Here is a 19,137-nt window from a genome sequence, read left to right as displayed (position 1 = left end):
AGTCCTGACTCCCAGTCCTGTGCTCTACCCACTTGAAAATGCGTACTCCCATCAGCCCCGCTTGGGGTCTGAAAGCCAAGAAGCTGCAAGGCCTCACGCTCAGGCACGAATTCTGGAGACAATAGTCCATCCACAGTGAAACTTGCCACCAGAGGAGTCCAACAGCATAAGTGAGGACAGAATCGGGCCTTGCAGTCGGGACTTAGTCAATAATGCTGTGGTTCCACAAGAGGCATAGACTTCAGGCCCCTCTCCCATAGCCGTGTGGGTTCTGCAGGGCTAGCCGAAGCAGAATAAGAGTAATAGAAATATATTTCACTCAGCCAATCAGCTCACAGGACGTCACACTTGATGCTCCCCAATTTAAAATAAATACGGGTATCTATCCAGGTACCTGATTCTCTTCCCTGTAGTGTCCAAACCTCAACATTTGCCAAAGCGGCTTCTGAAAAATGATCTGTTTTAAAGTTTATATCTATATGAAATTTTGGGTCGCTTGATTTTTGGAGGGCTCTGTTTTAGCCACCCCTAACCCCGCAATCAATACACTTGGAATGAGAGGCCCCATTTGCAAATCAGGTTGTAAGAGGGGCATTATTGTATTTTTTATCTGATGGTTTATGAAAGCAATAACAGGCTCTAGGTGCCATCACAGATCATTGCAGTGCTTCCCTAGTAGTGGTTAAAGCCACAAGGGCTCATGGTCACCTGAGCCAGGTTGGCATCTGGTCCAAGATCACACCTTGTGATTTTATTGCCAGTCTCATGATAGTTAATGTTCTCCAAGCCCCAGCTCCCGGAGTCACATGATGAGAATCTCAGCTCTCCTTTAAAAAAAAGAAGTATGTTTCTAGCCTTTGGGGTTATGGAGAGAAGCTTGAAAACATGACTCCTAAAGGCTCAAAACCCCAAAGGCAAAGAAAATGCACCCACAATTTATTGTTTCCTTCAAGCCCCCCCCCCCCCCCCCCCCGATTTTTATGCCTATCTCATGACTTTGGGAGGTGTAACTCATGATTTTGGATGCTCGGGGAATACCGCATTTAAGCGCCAACATAAGGATTGGGTTTCCCGAAAGGATCTTGCCGACATATCTATACCACACACATTGGTCACCATTTTAAAAAACAACTGGGGGGTTCTGAGTTCCCAACTGGAGATACCTTAAAGCAGTGGTTCTCAACCAGGGGTACATGTACTCCTGGAGGTATGCAGAGGTCTTCCAGGGGGTACATCAACTCATCTAGATATGTGCCTAGTTTTACACCAGGCTACAGAAACAGCGCTAACCAAGTCAGTACAAACTAAAATTGCATACAGACAATGACTTGTTTATACAGTTCTATATACTATGCACTGAAATGTAAGTACAATATTTATATTCCTGTTGATTTATTTTATAATTAGATGGTAAAAATGAGAAAGTCAGCAATTTTTCAGCACTAGTGTGCTGTGACACTTGTATTTTTATGTCTAATTTTGGAAGCAAGTAGTTTTTAAGTGAGGTGCAACTTGGGGGTAAGGAAGACAAATCAGACTCCTGAAAGGGGGACAGTCATCTGGAAAGCTTGAGAGCCATTGCCTTAAAGGGACCTGCTGCAATGTGGGCGAGTGCTCAGCATTTCTTGAAAATCTCCAGCGTTCTCCCGCTGGGCTCTCCCAAAACTGAAGCAACCAGAACCTCTAGTCTCTTTTGAAAATCATGCCCATTGATTCAAACAGACAGACTCCAAACACAAACAGTGCTGTTATCTCCTTACCCTGTGCGTCTCCTCCTGAGGTCAACACAGCAATGGCTTTCCCAGTCCCCAGACTGTGTGTGTGCTCATGTTTTTCTGGTGGCGGCGACATTTTCTTAGCTGGAATATAAAAATAATATATAGATTGATGAAGGAGAGCCCCTTCCCAGGCGCCTCCTGCCTACCCGATTCCCACACAGTCTCTGGGACCAGGACAGTTTCTTGCAGTCGCGGCTATCTCCTTTCAAAGCACCACCACTCGGTAAACGACAAGCCAAAATGTCATACTGTAAATTATACTCTGTGCAGCGTCAGCCACACCTAAATCTGGATGCACACAACGAGTTGTCACGGTGTGTGACTGAGGGACCAATGGATACAGACTTTGGCAGAGCAGCTGGGAATTGCTGCTTTGGGGCCTTTTCAACAGGTTTTTGGGTTTTTTTTGTTTGTTTGTTTAGTTGTTCTGATTGTACACACCACCGACCTACAGACACATCCCTGCAAAGTAACAAAACCACATGGTAGGAGCTGAAATTTAGATTTGCAAAATTCCAAAGTACAATCAGAAGGGAAAAGCTAATTCTGTGCCTCTGAGGGTTTTTTCTCAGATGTCCCTAGTGACTGAGCAGCGGCACACACCAGCTGGTCAGCTAGCAGAAGTATCTGATCAAAGCGACCTGTTCTCCAAATATGCTGCTGAGTCCAAGGTCCGAAAGTTCAACAGTTTTTGCAAATACAAACATCATGGGCCTAATTCTCAGCTATGGTAAGGCCATTTTATACTGCTTTGGCAGTGTACAGGGCCTTACACTCTGCCACTGACATGCTGGGTGAACTTGGGCAAGTCATTTCACCACCCAGTGCCTCAGTTTCCCCATCTGTAAAATGAGGAGAATGATATGGACCCCCTTTATAAAGCTCCAATATGGATGAAAAACACCATAAGAGTTATGTATTATTAATTATCAGGTGAGTATAAATTACATTTATGTTCATTTTAAGGCCCCTTCACATCATCAGAGAGGTGTAAAGTGACTTTAGGGTAACTAAGAGTTAGGCTCAGAGGCACATTTAAAGAAACATTCTCTGGTGGCTTAAGTCCCACATGGAGGTTTTGGTTAAAAAGAAAAGAAAAGAAAAGAAACTCTAATATTAATAGATTTCTTTCATATTTTTCCAGTAAAAACATTTTAGAACATTTCCCTGCAGCATCTGGACCCAAACCATTTTAGCATGCTTAGGATCTCCATTCATCTACTGATGGAAAACCCTAGATAAGAGCTAGGTGCTAGCATGATTATTGTCCCAGGGCCCCAGAACCAGCCCATGTAGCTGCCTAGAAACAGAAGAGAAACTGACTTGCCTATTTTCATCCTGGGGTGAGTTTTAAAGAAAAGAAATCCAGCATCATAAACAGTGGCAATTATTCTTTGTGTTACAGGAGCAGAGATTGGCTCTGAACAAAAACCAGGGTCACATTGTGCTTAGCGCTGTACAAATACCTAGGAAGAGACAGTCCCTGCCCTGAATAATAATAAGGCACAAAGAGGGGAAGTCACTTGTCCAAGATCACCTGGAAGGTCAGTGGCAGAGCTGGGAATAGAACCTAGGTCATTTGAGTCCCAGCCTGTTCTATTCTATATAAGTTTGCATGGCGTGTTCAACACTGTGGTATCTGTGCACTATAGTCCAGCACTCTATTCACTAGGTCATACTGCCTCGCTGCCTGAAGACCTTATAATCTAAACTAACATGAAAGACAAAGGGTGGGAGGGGAAACTGAGGCACAGAGTGGGGCCGTGACTTGCCTGAGGTTATGCACCGGGTCAGTGGCAGAGCCTGAGTCCAAGGAGGTCTCCTGAGTCCAAGTCCAGTGCCCTAACCACTAGACCACGTAGCCTCCTCCATAAAAGTGTGACGTGTCATTCTTCGGTGTCTCAGATCAGGCACCCAAATCAGAGAGCACTTTGGCAAAGCTGGGCCTATATAACTGCAGTAAAATAAAACTCCTGTGCCCTGTGTGCTCCACCCTGTTATTAACTTCAACGTGATCCTCTCAGCCTGTCCCTACACTGAATCCTCCTGGTGTGACGAGCGGTTGTCCTTTCTCCATGCCCTTTCTCACTGTTGATCTCAGTGGAACTCTGGAGGTCACCAGCTTTCAGTTACATCAACATCTTCCAGGAAGAAGCTGAGCCGAAACCATTAATGCCGCCTGCCCACTTTGGGGACCCCGATTTGAGGAGTGGTGCTGGAGTTAGCAATGCCCCCACCAGGAAGCCATCTGCAAATGAAAGCTCTGGGGCCCGCAGTATATGCAGATGTTGTACCAGTTTAATAATTTTGATTGGGGGGGGGTGTGATTTTATACTTTGATAATTATAGTAACACAACCCCTAGTGACGGATGCAGTCCTCCTAACAGTGATAACAATACCTAGCTCTTCTAGAGCATTTTTCCTCAGTCGCTCTCCGAGCGCTTTACAGAGGAGATTATACAGGTACAAAGGTGCCACATGGACATGATGCACCATCTGTGCACACTGTCTGCCAAAAGAGCTCAGTCTTTGCTCCGACCAAGCTCTTTCAGCAGAAAGCGTGCTCTGTCCATGCAGCATCAGGTTGCACTGGCTGAAGCGTGGGGCACTGTCAGTAAGGCCCTTTGTTTGGGGTTTTTACCAGTTTTCATGGAAAATGTCCTGGGTTTTACATTGTTCAAGTTTTACCAATTTTCACCAGAATTTTGGAAGAGGGGAACTCCCCAGAACCAGCGCTCTGCTCCAGAAGGAGAGAGAGTGGCTCAGTAAATTGGTGGCCCAGGTCATCCTCCTGTCTCCAAATATTAACCTCAATATTTACTCAGAAAACCATGAAGTTAATTCTTTGCACCGATTTTCACCCATTGTAAAATTTTTGTAATAAATACTGATAAATTCTGGTGACATTTTAAACAAAATAAAACCCGAAAACAAAGGACTGTGACTGTGGATAGACACCCCAGCATCCTTTGGGCACATGGCCTTGTGGGAAATTGTCACTGTGCAGTGTGGGATACCCATTCATCACTCAGGAAGTTGTGGGTATTTGGGGTCAATCCCCTCTGTTCTATCCCATGATCAACAGCACACAACACACAACTCTTCTTCATTGTAAGGGCAGGGCATACAATCCTGCTGGCTTTGCAAGACCTGTCTCTACCTCAGCTTTCCATTGGTTCAAATGGAGACAATACCCATCCTTTGCTTAAACTCTTTGGGGACAAGGACTGTTCCTATGTGTCTTTACAGCACCCAGCACCACATTGAGAAAAGACTTGTTCTACCAGGACCTTGGTTATGGCTTTTAGAGGAAATGCCTCTACCCACTTTGAAAAAGGATCGACAACCACCAAGAGATATTCATTGCCGCTCTGGTTCCTTAGTAAAGGACTATAAAATCAATCTGCAGAGCCATCCATGGACTTTTATACACCTGAGATTGCAAAGGTGCATTTCTTTTGGATGGAGTAGAGCTGGCTTGGGCACAAGCCAAACAGTTGTCACAATATTGTTGTACATCCAACCTAAGAAGTGGCAGTCAGGAGGCGCTGGACTGTTTTATCCACTCCCTGGTGTCCTCTTGTAGGAGTGTCATGAACCATGTACATTATTTCCTTCCTTAGGTGAGTTGGAACCACCCACACAGGAAAAGGACCTCCTGTGTACATGAGGATTCTGTCCACTACTTGTAAATGCTGTCTATATCTCCTGTGTAAGGGGTTTAATGTTAATGATCATTCTCCTTCTGCTGTGGAAAGCTCCTGGATTACCCTCACTATGTCCTTGTCCAATTTTTGCATTTCTTTTTAAGTCAAGAATGTCAATATTTACAATCTTAGTTGCGGCAATTGGGCACATGGGACCAAGAGTAATGATGGAATACTCTTGGTCTTTTCCCCTCCAGAATTCCCCTGATCAGGCACCCTCTTGGGCCAATTTATCAGCCTTTCCATTCTCAGTAGTATAGGGTCTAATTTCCAGTGGGCCTTTATCTTTATCTAGCAGGCTAGCCCCATGGGCTGCACACTGGCCGCTAGGTGCAACCATAACACATATAATAGTTTTCAGAGTAACAGCCGTGTTAGTCTGTATTCGCAAAAAGAAAAGGAGTAGTACTCCTTTTCTTTTTACATATAATAATGTTGCTCCTTTGTTTAGCCCATATTTAGGGTGTCTCCCTTAGGAGGAGAAAGTGATGATATGAGTATTCTTTGACGCAATCCTGTTTACGTACAAAGTATGTACATAGCCCTTGAACACAGCAGACAAAAACAGCAGGCAGTTTCTTTGCTCACAATGCCCAAGCCTGCCTCCCCCACCAGTCCTGTGCCCCAAGGAGATCTGTCCCTCTGCTTCTTCATGAGTCATGACTACTTCACCTCCTGTCTTGCAACTTTCTGCCTTATTCACACACAGTTGCAACCAATCAATCCCCTATCCCCAGTGTTTGCAATCAATTCCAGGGAAACCCCTCAGCTCACATGGCTTAGATTAGAACTTCTTAGCTTTGCCATTCTGGCACTGTGCTTTGAGCGGTAGCCTCCTTTTGTTTCAGCTATCACTACACAAAGAGGTATTTAACTGCTTCTTCCAGTTGGCCCAAATGAAGGGTCATTATTACACCCATCAGCTTTAACCTGGTCTGTGACTGTCCATAGAGATCAATGACCCACTTGATGGCAGCCATGAATACCTTCCAGCAAAACAAACAACAACAGGGATTGTATATTGGGATGTATAAGTAGGGGCATAGCGAGCAGATCAAGGGACGTGATCGTTCCCCTCTATTTGACATTGGTGAGGCCTCATCTGGAGTACTGTGTCCAGTTTTGGGCCCCACACTTCAAGAAGGATGTGGATAAATTGGAGAGAGTCCAGCGAAGGGCAACAAAAATGATTAGGGGTCTGGAACACATGAGTTATGAGGAGAGGCTGAGGGAGCTGGGATTGTTTAGCCTGCAGAAGAGAAGAATGAGGGGGGATTTGATAGCTGCTTTCAACTACCTGAAAGGGGGTTCCAAAGAGGATGGCTCTAGACTGTTCTCAATGGTAGCAGATGACAGAACGAGGAGTAATGGTCTCAAGTTGCAGTGGGGGAGGTTTAGATTGGATATTAGGAAAAACTTTTTCACTAAGAGGGTGGTGAAACACTGGAATGCGTTACCTAGGGAGTTGGTTGAATCTCCTTCCTTAGAGGTTTTTAAGGTCAGGCTTGACAAAGCCCTGGCTGGGATGATTTAACTGGGAATTGGTCCTGCTTCGAGCAGGGGGTTGGACTAGATTACCTTCTGGGGTCCCTTCCAACCCTGATATTCTATGATTCTATGATTGGAAAAATAACTGCAAGAAAATAGTATTCAGTACCTGAATGTTTTGGGTACGGTTCTATATAATTTTAGCACAGTTACCACGGTCATTGGAACCTTTGACATTTCCTTTACACTTTGCAAGAATATACAATTTGGGGCGGGATGGGTGAGGCACTTGCATTTGATACACTGTAGCCCAAGCAATAAAGCTACAAAAGCAATGATGTTATTGCAAGAGAGGACGCGAAGGCGGATTAGTGGCTAATGCAGGGCCACGCAGTCAACCATAAAGTGAATTAGCTTAGGGCAGCAATAACTCGCACAGAATCCTAGAAACGATATGCATCTACTGGGGAGAAAACCTTAGCAAAGATCCCGTAGTGGTGTATATCTCCGCAATTGTTCCAACAAGGGATGCAAGTTACGCCTCATCAGAATGGACTGTGGGTCCAACCCCCAAATCCACCGGACTCCACAGGATCCACAGAAGACAAGGGCTATAAACCCAAAAGCCCTTATGTCTCTGGGTTCCTGATGCCTCCCATCCCATTCCCTAGAAGCATGGCTCCACTGACTTCCTCTAGCTATAGCTCCCTTTGGGACCTCCCTTAAATGGTGAGGGGAGTTCCCCACTGTGGACACCTGGCGGGGGGGGGGTATTTCCCTTTTCCTTGGGGATCTCCATAGGGGCCAGTGTGGTGGCAACAATTGTCAGCCCTGCCCCCAGTGTCAGATTGGAGCTGCCCCCACTCCCTATGCAGACCCTGACCCTATGAAGGGTTCTACATGGAGTCTCAAAAATGGGATTGGGGGTAGGGGGTGTGTGTGTACATCAGTGCCACAAACATGGTCTAGGGCAGCAGTTCTAAACCAGGGGTCCAGGGCCTCCTTGGGGGGGGGGCTGCAAGCAGGTTTCAGGGGGTCCACCAAGCAGAGGCAGTGTTAGGCTCACTGGAGCCCGAGCCCTGCGGTGCAGAGCTGAAGGCTGGGCCCCTGAGCTCTGCCACCTGGGGCCGAAGTTGAAGCTGGAACAACTTGGCTTTGCGGGGCCTGCTATGGTGTGGGGCCCTGGGCCATTGCCCTGCTTGCTTCCCCCTAACGCCGGCCCTGGCTTTTACAGCACAGGGGAGCCGTGGAGGTTTTACAGTAGATTGGAAGGGGCGGGCTCAGAAAGGAAAATGTTGAGAACCCCTGGTCTAGGGCTTACCTAATTCTCTACCCTGCCAAATCTCCATATTCAATGGGCGTTTGGGCCAGTCACCAAGGAGAGCTCTCAAGTCAAGCCCGTTAACTAGCATGGGGCTAGATTCTCTCAGGCCAAGGCGGAGGCCTCCCCAACAGCCCTCAGTCCAGTCGCTACTATAGGGTCTGCTCTCCTCCATGGGCCGCTAGCGCAGAACTCGGTCATTGTGATGTCACTGGAAAGCCCAGGCAACCGTTTCTCTGTTCACAGGTTAGGCCATCTCCATGGCCTGGGGGCCGACCCCCTCCCGGTGAGGACGGATGGGATGCTGCATCAGGAGGCAGCTAACCAGGGAGAGGATTTTTTTTTTTTAGCTACCTCTCAATTTTGTCCCATAGTCTCCCAATTTCCATAGCCACGCGGGATGCGCCAGTTCTACTTTTCCGCCAGCTCCCCTGAGATCCCTCTGCTCCAGCACTAGGGTGACCAGATGTCCCGATTTTATACTTTTTTCTTACATAGGCACCTATTACCTCCCACCCCCCTGTCCCGACTTTCACACTTTCTATCTGGTCACCCTATCCAGCACACTTGGCTGCTTCCCCGGGCACCGTACTCCTTCTGGTCCCAGTGTGGCAAGTGGCGTAGATGGAGTCCAATTCTGGCTGCCACACTACATTAAGTCCTTAGGAACTGCGGGTTCTTAGCATCTCTGAAGAGCAGGCCTCTAGGGCCAAGATCCTGATGGGCATTTAGGCATTGATTTCAATGGAAGTAAGGAGCCTGCATACCTTTGAGGATCTGGGCCCAGGTGTCTCAGGTTGGTCCCTGAAAAACTGAGGAACACTAATCAGTGACCACTTAAAAAAATATTGGCCAAAGCCTCTAGCTCCCTACAGTTGTGAAGGAAACCTTCCAAAGGTGAACCAGCTGTTGCAGCAACCCAAACGTTTTAAGGAGCAATTTGAAGAAGGAGAGGGTTCTTCAAGACACTTTCCCTGCTCCTCCAGTATTACAGTACGCTACAGTCTTCAGCTACCTTATGGCAGTGTTTATTTCCCATTCCGAGCCTAAGAAATCCTTAGAAAGCATGTCTGGGGTAACTCATGCAGGGCCACTGCCCACAACATCCTTTCCTGCTGGGTCTACAGGGATAAGGAAACAAGCCGGCAAAGGGTTAAGTGGATGGAGCTCAGATGCAGCTGGGGCTCATTAAGCTACAGGGCCCAGCTGCCATGTATTAAAGGAAGATGGAGGGCTAGATTTTTGGCTCCCCTGAGAAGGGGGAAAGATTGTTGTAATTGCCAGTATTGTCTGGGACAGTTTTCCACAGACTCTGGGGAGGCAGAGAGAGATGGTGTGGGGGAGCTAGGGGGGTCACTGGGCAGCTGGGAGTGGGTGGGAGCAGGGGTTGCTCTGATGGGAGGGGAATCTGTTGGCTTGGGAAGGTGGGGTGGGAGAGGAGGAAGAGTTGGGTAACGGGGGAGTCAGTGGGTGAGTGAGGGAAGCAGGAATGGGTGTGAGTAGACTGAAGGGACAGTGAGCCATTCTGTAGCAGCAGCCCCTCCGCTCCATGGAAACAATTAGTGTAGGCCTTAGACTATGTCATGAGCATATCCTTAGGGCTGCTGGGTGTTGTAAGAGGAGCTATGGAGTGGCATAGCTTTAGCTGCTAGCACTATTCCTGGCAGGGATGGAAGCATCCCCATCCCCATCCCCTCCTGCTACATGGGCTGGGGCAGCAGCTTCCAAGGGTGGGTGTTTTAAACCCCAGGACTGTCCTGGTGAAAACAGCAGAGTTGGGGAGAAGAGATAAGAATTGGGGGGAGCCCCAACCTGTGAGAGGCACGATCACACACTGTTGTTCCTGCAGAATCTGTCTCACAAGGCACACACTGAACAAGGTGGGGGGGGGGGGCGTGTGCAGTGAATGATTCCTGCCTCGTTCTAACCCTTATTTGTCTGTGGTTAACCACTGTGCAGATCTGCTGAGGGCTATCTATAGACTTGCTCTGAACTGACACCGACTGTCACTGAGCATAATCTGGTGCCTGGGATGGATGGTCTATGACGAATGTGGGTGGGGGAACTTGTTCAGCAGAGATTATAAAAATAACTTATTGCAAAAAAAAAAAAAGTGTATTTACACAAAATTTAAATGTATTTTAAAATAAGTAATTTAACTTGATGCACACAGAAAACATTTGATTTTTTGGTAGACAGGCACCACGTGTCCTGCTTGTGACCTTTTCTCTTTACTCCTGATCTACTAAGCGATTTAAAAATACATGTTGCATCCTTCCCACATTCACTGCTGCTATTACATGAATTCTAGCTGAAGCTCCTCATGAAATCAGAGCCCTGCAGTGCGAGGTGCTGGACATACACTTTGTAAGAGACGGTCTCTGCCCCAAAGAGCGTGCTATTTCCCTATTTTACAGATGGGGAAACTGAGGCACGGAGAACGAGCTTGTGATTCAGGAAGATAGCTAAGCATGTGCATCATTTCCATGACTTCAGTGGGACTTCTCACATGCTTAAGTAGGTGGCTGAATCAAGGTCTGTGTGACTTACCTGAGATCAGATGGAGTGCATATGGCAAGCCAGGTCTCCCGAGTCACAATTCATAGAGTTTAAAGCCAGAAGGGACTACTGTGATCATCTAGTCTGACCTCCTGCATATCACAGACCACAGGACTTCCCTTGATTAAGTCCTGTTCCAACTAGTGCATATTTTTAGAAAAAAAATCCAATCTTGATTTAAAAATTTCCAGTTGAGGAGAATCCACCATAGCCCTTGGTAAGTTGTCTCAGTGATCAATTGTCTTCACTCTTGAAAAAACGGAGCCTTACTTCTAGTCTGAATTTGTCTAGTGCTTTAACCACAAGACTCCTCTCTCGCATCCAGCTTGGCCAATGAATGGGGCAGGAGTGCAGCAGTAACACAATGAAAGCCTGTGTTGTGATGGACACAGGATTTGCATGAAACAACTAGTTGGACAATTATGAATAAATGCCCCTGTTATCAAACCAACCAAAATAATGATCAGTTGGCAACAGTTAATAAACAGAGGAAAGTTAAATTAATTGGCTAACATTCATGAACTGCAAATTGAGGGCTTGGCTTTAATCATCACAAACATTCCCCTTGTCAACTGTCTTGGTTGTCTCTCAAGGAAGAGAAGTGTGGTTAGTTGAGGGAGCTCTGCAGTTTGTAAAACCTGCTGGTTTGCATTTATAACCCGTCTTTATTAAGTCGATGCCATCAGCCAGATTTTCTCTGAGCTCCCTTCATGCTCTGAGCTGAAGCACCGGGGCTGGTTGAAAGTTTTCCATTTAAACTGTTCTTTGATGGAAAATTGGGGCTTTAATTAAAAAAATTTCATTAAAAGTGCTGGCTTTCTGCAGGGAATTTTGATATTTAATGAAAAACCTCAATACCTGAAATCCAAAGAGGTTTCACGTTTGGGCTGAAATATTTCAGGTCTTCCACCACTGCCCACTGGAAGAATGCCAAGATGATTAGTCTTAGAAGCCTGACAAAAACTCCTTGAGCAGAGTGGCCTAGAACTCACCAGCATCTGCATGGTGGCATGATTCCTGGGATTCACATACTAAGTAGTTGTGCTAGACTGCTTTCATTCCTGAGAAGGAACCAACTCCTGTACCTAGGTCAGATGAAAAAACCCAGCCTTGCACCCAACTTGCCATGCCTGGGCTCATAACTGAGTGTGAGCTATAGCTCACGAAAGCTTATGCTCAAATAAATTTGTTAGTCTCTAAGGTGCCACAAGTCCTCCTTTTCTTTTTGTGAATACAGACTAACACGGCTGCTACTCTGAAACCAGTGGGAGAGAGTGTGCTAACACAGGACCAGCTGAGTTATCCAGCCAGATTTCAAGGGATGTACACAAGACCAGACCCCTCTTTATCACTATGATTTGATGGCACTCATTTGTAAAGCATTTATCACTGCTGGTTTGGTGGCATGATAGGTCCTGGTACCTAGGAAGGGAAAGGCCAAAGGAACAGCAAACTCACTGACTCGTTATTGCTTTGTCAAACACCAAGTACATTGTCAGTGCTCAAGCTCAATAAATAATAATTAATAATAGGTATTTCCCACACCTGTACCTTTCCATTTGCTGAAATCCCCAAACCCTCCACCTGATATTCCCACTACAACATCTCTCCCTGCTCATCCACTAAAGTGCCACTGTCTCCTACCCTCTGCTGTAATTCCTGCTCCTCCATCCAACTTCAACAAACCTCGCTATCAGGGGGTAGCTGTGTAAGGTCTGTATCCACAAAAACAACGAGGAGTCCGGTGGCACCTTGAAGACTAACAGATTTATTTGGGCCTAAGCTTTCATGGGTAAAAAAACATTCTTCTCCAGATGCATGGAGTGAAAATTAGAGTTGCAGGCATATATATACTGACACATGAAGAGAAGAGTAAGGTAAATATACTGTCTGCATCTGTAATTTTCACTCGATGCATCTGAAGAAGTGGAGTTTTTACCCACGAAAGCTTATGCCCAAACAAATATGTTAAACCTATGCATCCGATGAAGTGAGCTGTAGCTCACCAAAGCTTATGCTCAAATAAATTGGTTAGTCTCTAAGGTGCCACAAGTACTCCTTTTCTTTTTGCGAATACAGACTAACACAGCTGTTACTCTGAAATATGTTTCAATTAAGATCTTTTAATGAATCATTTCTCAGCACCAACATGCCCACTGGCTCCAACCATCCCCCCATCATACACCCAGACCCACTCCATCCAAATCCTCTTCAAATCCCCAGCCTTTCCCCATCCCAGATGTATTCAACCCCGTACCGTGTGCATGCTCAGTTTCCATTCACTTGTTAAAGAAGGGCTAGATTGTGATGTCCTTGCTCACTTTGGGTAGCTTCCTATCCCATCAGCAGCCCCATTATAATCAACCAGATGATACCTGGGGAATAAAGCACTACCAGGTGCAAGCAAGAGTGTACCAATCTGATCCTAAGTGTTTCAGCAACAAATTACTCATCAGTCTGCAAATATCAAACTCCACTAACCTGGTGGCTCTTTTTTTTTCTGGGAGAACGGGAAGAAGGTGAAGAAAAAGAAAACTGCAAAAGCAAGTGACACAGAAATGAAAAGTTTGGACCCAACTACAGAGAGTTCCAATGGAGACCACATAACCGGAAAGTGCATGCTTTCTTCCCTTGTATTTATAGACATTATATCAGCCCACTGGAGCAGCTGCCTCTCCCATGCCTCCCTCTTATTGGCTAATATAAAGGGCATGGCCTTACATTGAAAAGGTTTGAATCACATTGCCTTGCAAACTAATTTTAAAAAACAGGGCCTGATTCCCACTTACACTATGGCCTCTTTATGTCATTCTGGCAGTGTAAAAGTGCCTTGAAGTGGGCATAAATGTCCCACCCACCCCTGCACTGAGAACACCCTCCAGACAGAGGGCCACTGTATTTGATTCAGAACAGAGATAAGGGCTCTACAATAGCTCTACCATTAGCCCACAGCATAGGAAGGAGAAAAGGGGTGTAGGCAGAGTGCACCGCACTGGCCCATAGGAAGCAGAGTATAAGTCAGGACAGCCCCACGGTTGCTCTGACTTACACCATGAGTCAGGCCAGGCACAGCCACAGAATACAGGGAATGCCAAAGTGGCTTCAATCTACCTTAAACTCCCTCCACCCACACACCGTTCCTGCCCCAAGTGCAGAAAAATAACACCAGGCCTATAAAATTTACTTTATTTCAATTATAAATGGTTAATTTCAACTGCTCAGCAAACAAAGTTACAAACAGAATGGTCTCTTGGATTCTCACTGCAGAAAGCACCATCATGATTTGAACAAACAGCAAATCCCTCTTCTGAATCAGGCAGGCAGAAGATTTGAATCCACATCTCCTACCTCCCAGGTGAGTGCCTTAATCACTAAGCTGAACAGTTGTTTGTTCTCTCTGGCCCAATGACAAATTATATTTTTATAGAAAGTGGAAGACCTTCAACAAGAGAGCTTGAGAAGATGACTAGGCTACAGCCTGGTGGTTGGGCTGCTCACCTACATAGGGGAAGATTTGAGTTCAAGTCCCACTGCAAGAGTAGGGATTCAGCCCTGGCTTTTCCATACATCAGGCAAGTACCCTTATCACTGCGATAAAGGTAAACACACAGTTTTCTGCAGCTGAATTTTTTCAGTTTGATTTGATTTAAAAGTTTGCTGGGCAAACCAAGTCCCAATGTGGCATCCTATATGTACCAGGCCATGCTGCCTCAGCAAGCTTCATAGAAGGGGCCAGGTGCTCTGCAAGTTTCCCTCATTTTCACCAACCCCTCCAGCTGAAATATATTTTAAGGAAGTTTCAGTAGAAGTGGGTTTCTGAAAAGCAGCAGGGCTGGCCCACTCCCAACTGGAGAGAGCAGGATAATTTATTAAAGCATGTTGAAAAATAAATTTGTGATGAAAAATTTAGATTTTTCAACCAAACAAAACTATTTTTTATTCTTTTTTTTTTGGGGGGGGGGGTTTAAATATGTCAAAACTGAACTGTTTTTCCAACACATTTTGATTTTGAACAAAGCTGAAAAATCTCAACCAGCTGTGTGACTTGTATAGCATCCAAATGATAAGTCCTTTGCAGACAAATATGAAGACAAGAAGATAAAGTCCCTCTTCCAAAGTACACACCCAGCTAAAGGCTTCTCTACACTCAAATGTATACTGGTATAAGATAAGACTTACACCAACACAAGTCATTCTGGTCTCACCTCCTGTGTGGACACTCTTCTTCTAGGATGAGTGCCTTCTTTTGGTTTAGTTTATGTCACTGGGGAAGGGGCTGAAGATAAATGGAGAAGAAAAAACAAAACAAAACAAAAAAACAAAAGCAAACCATGCTTATACCAAACTAAAAGTATCCACATGGGGGCTATCCTGGTAGAACTGGTTTCAGAGTAGCAGCCGTGTTAGTCTGTATTCGCAAAAAGAACAGGAGGACTTGGGGCACCTTAGAGACTAACCAATTTATTGGAGCATGAGCTTTCGCAAGCTACAGCCCACTTCCTCAGATCCACGAAAGCTGATGCTCAAATAAATGTGTTAGTCTCTAAGGTGCCCCAAGTCCGCCTTTCCTTTTTGCTGGTAGAACTGCTCAATCTTGCCTGTGACAGCTAGCTAGCTCGACAGCATAATGTGATGCCCGGTGTATTTTCCACTGCAGGCATCCGATGCAGTGAGCTGTAGCTCAGGAAAGTGGATGCTCAAATACATATGCTAGTCTCTAAGGTGCCACAAGGGCTCCGGTTGTTTTTTCTGCGTATGTCGGTGCTCATGGTCTCCCTCGCCCAGGCTGGGCTGCACCGCACCGGGCACCGAACACGGCCGCCCGCGGCTCGCTCCCTTCCGTTCGCAGTTTGGTCTTTCGTGCCACCCTCTCTCGGGGGCGCGTGGGGGGGAAGCGATTTTTAAAGCGAGTTTGGAGGTTCCCTCCCCCCCAACTTCTTAACGTAGCTGCCTCCGCCCCCCAGGTACCCCCAGCTTGCTCTCCGCCGTGGGGCTGCTGCTGCGGCTGCTTTCTCACCCCCCGCCCCGTGAGTGACCCCGCTCCCCTCCCCCGGCAACCAACCTACTCGGAGCCCCTCCCCCAGCACACCGCCCCTCCTCTGATCCCCGGGGCAGGGGGGGGAGGCACACACTGACCAATCTACGCTCCTCTCCCATCCCCCCCCCCAGCACACTGCCCCCCCCTCCTCTGCTCCCCGGGGCGGGAGGGGGTCACACACCAACCAACCTACGCTCCTCCCCCGAGCACACTGCCCCGCCCCTCCTCCGCTTCCCTGGGGGGCACACACCGACCAACCTACGCTCCTCTCCCCCCCCAGCACACTGCCCCCCCCTCCTCTGCTCCCCGGGGGGGCACACACCGACCAACCTACGCTCCTCTCCCATCCCCCTCCACCCAGCACACTGCCCCCCCTCTTCTGCTCCCCGGGGGGGGGCACACACCGACCAACCTACGCTCCTCTCCCATCCCCCCCCCCCAGCACACTGCCCCGCCCCTCCTCTGCTCCCCGGGGCGGGAGGGGGTCACACACCGACCAACCTACGCTCCTCTCCCATCCCCCCCCCCAGCACACTGCCCCGCCCCTCCTCTGCTCCCCGGGGGGGGCACACACCTACCAACCTACGCTCCTCTCCCATCCCCCCCCAGCACACTGCCCCGCCCCTCCTCTGCTCCCCTGGGGGGGGCACACACCGACCAACCTACGCTCCTCTCCCATCCCCCCCCGAGCACACTGCCCCCCCTCTTCTGCTCCCCGGGGGGGGCACACACCGACCAACCTACGCTCCTCTCCCATCCCCCCCCGGAGCGGCTAGTCCCACTCTGGCCCCGCCCCCTGAGGGGACGGCGCCAGCGCCCTTCCCGACCTGCCGCGCGCCGAGGCGCTCTCCGAAGCGTCACTTCCGCTACCGCCCGCCGGGCTCCCGCCGTTTCCGGCCGCCTCGTTGCCGGGGTTTGGGGGTGAGGGGCCCGCGCGCTCCGGCTGGTTCCGCTTCCGGTAAGCCCCCCCCCCCCCGCCGGCCGGTGGGATCCCCCCGGCCAGGCCCCCCCAGGAGCTCTCGTTACCCCCGAGTGCCTCCCATCATGTCCCCCCACCCGCCCCATCCCCTCTGCTTCCACCCCCGTCAGACACCATGACCCTTGGTGTGTCTCCCCCCCCAGTCCTCTCCCCCCCACCTTCCCGGCTGGCCCCTTCCCCTCAGGCCCTGGTGGTGTCTCCCCCATAGGTCCCCACCCCTGCTGGTGCTGTGCTCCCTCGCCCCCCGGTAACTCTGCCCCCTGAGTGCCTCCCAGTCTTACCCCCCCCCTGCAAACTCCCCTGTCAGACTGTCTGAGCCCTTGGGGTCCCCCTTCCCCCAGTGTGTCCCCTTGTCGCTAACGTCCCTCTCCACTGCTACTTCCCTTTCTTGCTAACATGCTCCTGAGACCTCATGATCCCATGGTGCTCCCCCCCCCCCGGCAATTCCTTTACCCCCAGTAATTCCTTGTGTCCCACCACTTCCACCACCTGCTAACATCCGCCTGTCGGGTTCCTGCGTCTTCCCTTCAGGCCCCTGCCATGGTGGTTGTGGGCTCCCTTCCTGCCCCGTCAGATGCCTGTCTCTCTCCTTCTCTTTCCCCATTGAACCCTAAATGCACATACCCCTTGTATCTCCCTCTCCGGCTTGCTAACATCTCTCCTGTATCACCACCTGTAACCCCTAACTGCAGGTCTCCCTTTCAAGTACTAGACCTGTCCATTCTTGCTTAACTCTTATGTGCTGATGGGATTGCAAGGTGACATGGCAGCAGCCTTCTCTCTGCCTGAAGACTAGTGTGCACCTGTATGCTCCCTTGCTGCATGTGTCTACATCTTACTATGCAAACAGACTTTCCCTCTAGCAGTCAAACTGCTAGGTCGTTTGCAAAGCTGTTCTTGTTCAAAGCAAATAGATGGGAGATCAAATCCTCCAGCACTGGTTCTGTAGCCAGTCTTATTCCATACTGAACTGGAGAGCAGAAAGAAAAGGAGTACTTGTGGCACCTTAGAGACTAACAAATTTATTTGAGCATAAGCTTTCGTGAGCTATGACTCACTTCATCGGATGCATGCAGTGGAAAATACAGTGGGGAGATTTATATATATAGTGAACATGAAACAATGGGTGTTACCATACACACTGTAAGGAGAAGTGAGCTGTAGCTCACAAAAGCTTATGCTCAAATAAATTTGTTAGTCTCTAAGGTGCTACAAGTCCTCCTTTTCTTTTTGCGAATACAGACTAACACGGTTGCTACTCTGAAAACTGTAAGGAGAGTGATCACTTAAGGTGAGCTATTACCAGCAGCCCCTGTCAGAGGGGAGAGTGCATACCTGTGGTCTAGAGAGCCTGCTGGCCTATGTCGTTGGTGATGTGAGTGCAATTTGTTGCATTTCAGAAGCATTCTATAGGAGTTTATATAGTGGTAGGTAACTCACCAGTCAACCAGGTATCTGGTAGACCAGATGAGAAATAGGACTGTCCCAGGAATGAGGCGGGGGCAGTCCCTGGCATGTGGAAAAGATGGCAGCTGCCAACATTTAGTGAAGAAAAATGGGTGCACAGCGTAACAGACTGAGATGGAAGCTCTAAAACCTTTGGGTAGCAAGTTCCATCTCTCCTGCTGTCCCTGTGTTCTTTTCATTCAGAGAAAGCTAGTGTCTGCTTGGACATCAGGTTCATACTTGATTTGGCTATTTGAGGTCTTTTGTGTTGTGTGAACCGTATTCTTTCCCTTCCTTTTCAGTTCCCTTGAGTTTGTCGTCAGCATCAGTGATGTGAGCAGTCTGGAAATGGGTAAGTGCGTGTGCATTTCTGCCAAATGAGAGGGTATGCTGTCTCTAGGTGTGTACAGGACCAAACTCAACAGGGAATCTGAGTGCTGCCTTGACACACCCAACCTCTGGAATTCTGTGTGTTTTGCCTGGGCCTTATGTCTGTGTAACATCATGTAAAAGAAACTTGCAGCTGAAATGTTCTTGCATTTTCACTGAGGAAGCACAATAAGCTGTGTCTCATTTCCAGGCACTTCTGCTGCCTCTAGCTTTTGGTATGAACTAGGAGCAGGCTTGTTATGAATGATAGAGCACTTTCAGTCCCATGTTTGTTTATTCCTCATGTTGTTTAAATTGTATCGAAGGATCAATATCAGTTCTGTGCTGTAGCAAACTTGAGAGGGAAAAAAGGGCCAGATTCTGCTATCAGTTACACTAGTATAAATTGGGAGTAAGTGTACTAAAATCGGTGGTATAAGAGGATATAAAT

The 19,137-nt window shown here is 48.0% G+C and overlaps 2 protein-coding genes across 6 annotated transcripts in view; one reads left to right on the top strand and one right to left on the bottom strand.

The window, feature by feature from the left end:
* The window catches only part of LOC140900621 (ATP-dependent 6-phosphofructokinase, muscle type), a 52,439-nt gene extending 38,957 nt beyond the window's left edge, over nucleotides 1-13,482 (bottom strand). The window contains exons 1-2 of the mRNA XM_078849719.1: nucleotides 13,336-13,482; nucleotides 1,761-1,859 (exon numbers count right to left, since the gene is read on the bottom strand). Of these exons, the coding sequence (XP_078705845.1) occupies nucleotides 1,761-1,859; nucleotides 13,336-13,474 (238 nt within the window). The 5' untranslated portion in view covers nucleotides 13,475-13,482. The remainder of the gene's footprint in view (nucleotides 1-1,760; nucleotides 1,860-13,335) is intronic.
* Nucleotides 13,483-16,727: 3,245 nt separating this feature from the next.
* Nucleotides 16,728-19,137, top strand: part of SENP1 (SUMO specific peptidase 1) — a 32,764-nt gene continuing 30,354 nt past the window's right edge. For all 5 annotated transcript variants that reach the window (XR_012155682.1, XR_012155681.1, XM_073318128.2 and 2 more), the window contains exons 1-2: nucleotides 16,728-16,850; nucleotides 18,620-18,669. Coding sequence is in view for 3 of the 5 variants with exons in the window: in XM_073318128.2 (XP_073174229.1) it covers nucleotides 18,666-18,669 (4 nt within the window). In the remaining 2 variants the exon portion in view is untranslated. The remainder of the gene's footprint in view (nucleotides 16,851-18,619; nucleotides 18,670-19,137) is intronic.

This window comes from Lepidochelys kempii, chromosome 20 (assembly GCF_965140285.1).
Source record: "Lepidochelys kempii isolate rLepKem1 chromosome 20, rLepKem1.hap1, whole genome shotgun sequence".
Classification (NCBI taxonomy): Eukaryota; Metazoa; Chordata; order Testudines; family Cheloniidae; genus Lepidochelys; species Lepidochelys kempii.
Note: the sequence above shows the minus strand (reverse complement) of the source record. Positions and strands in the feature narration are given on the sequence as shown.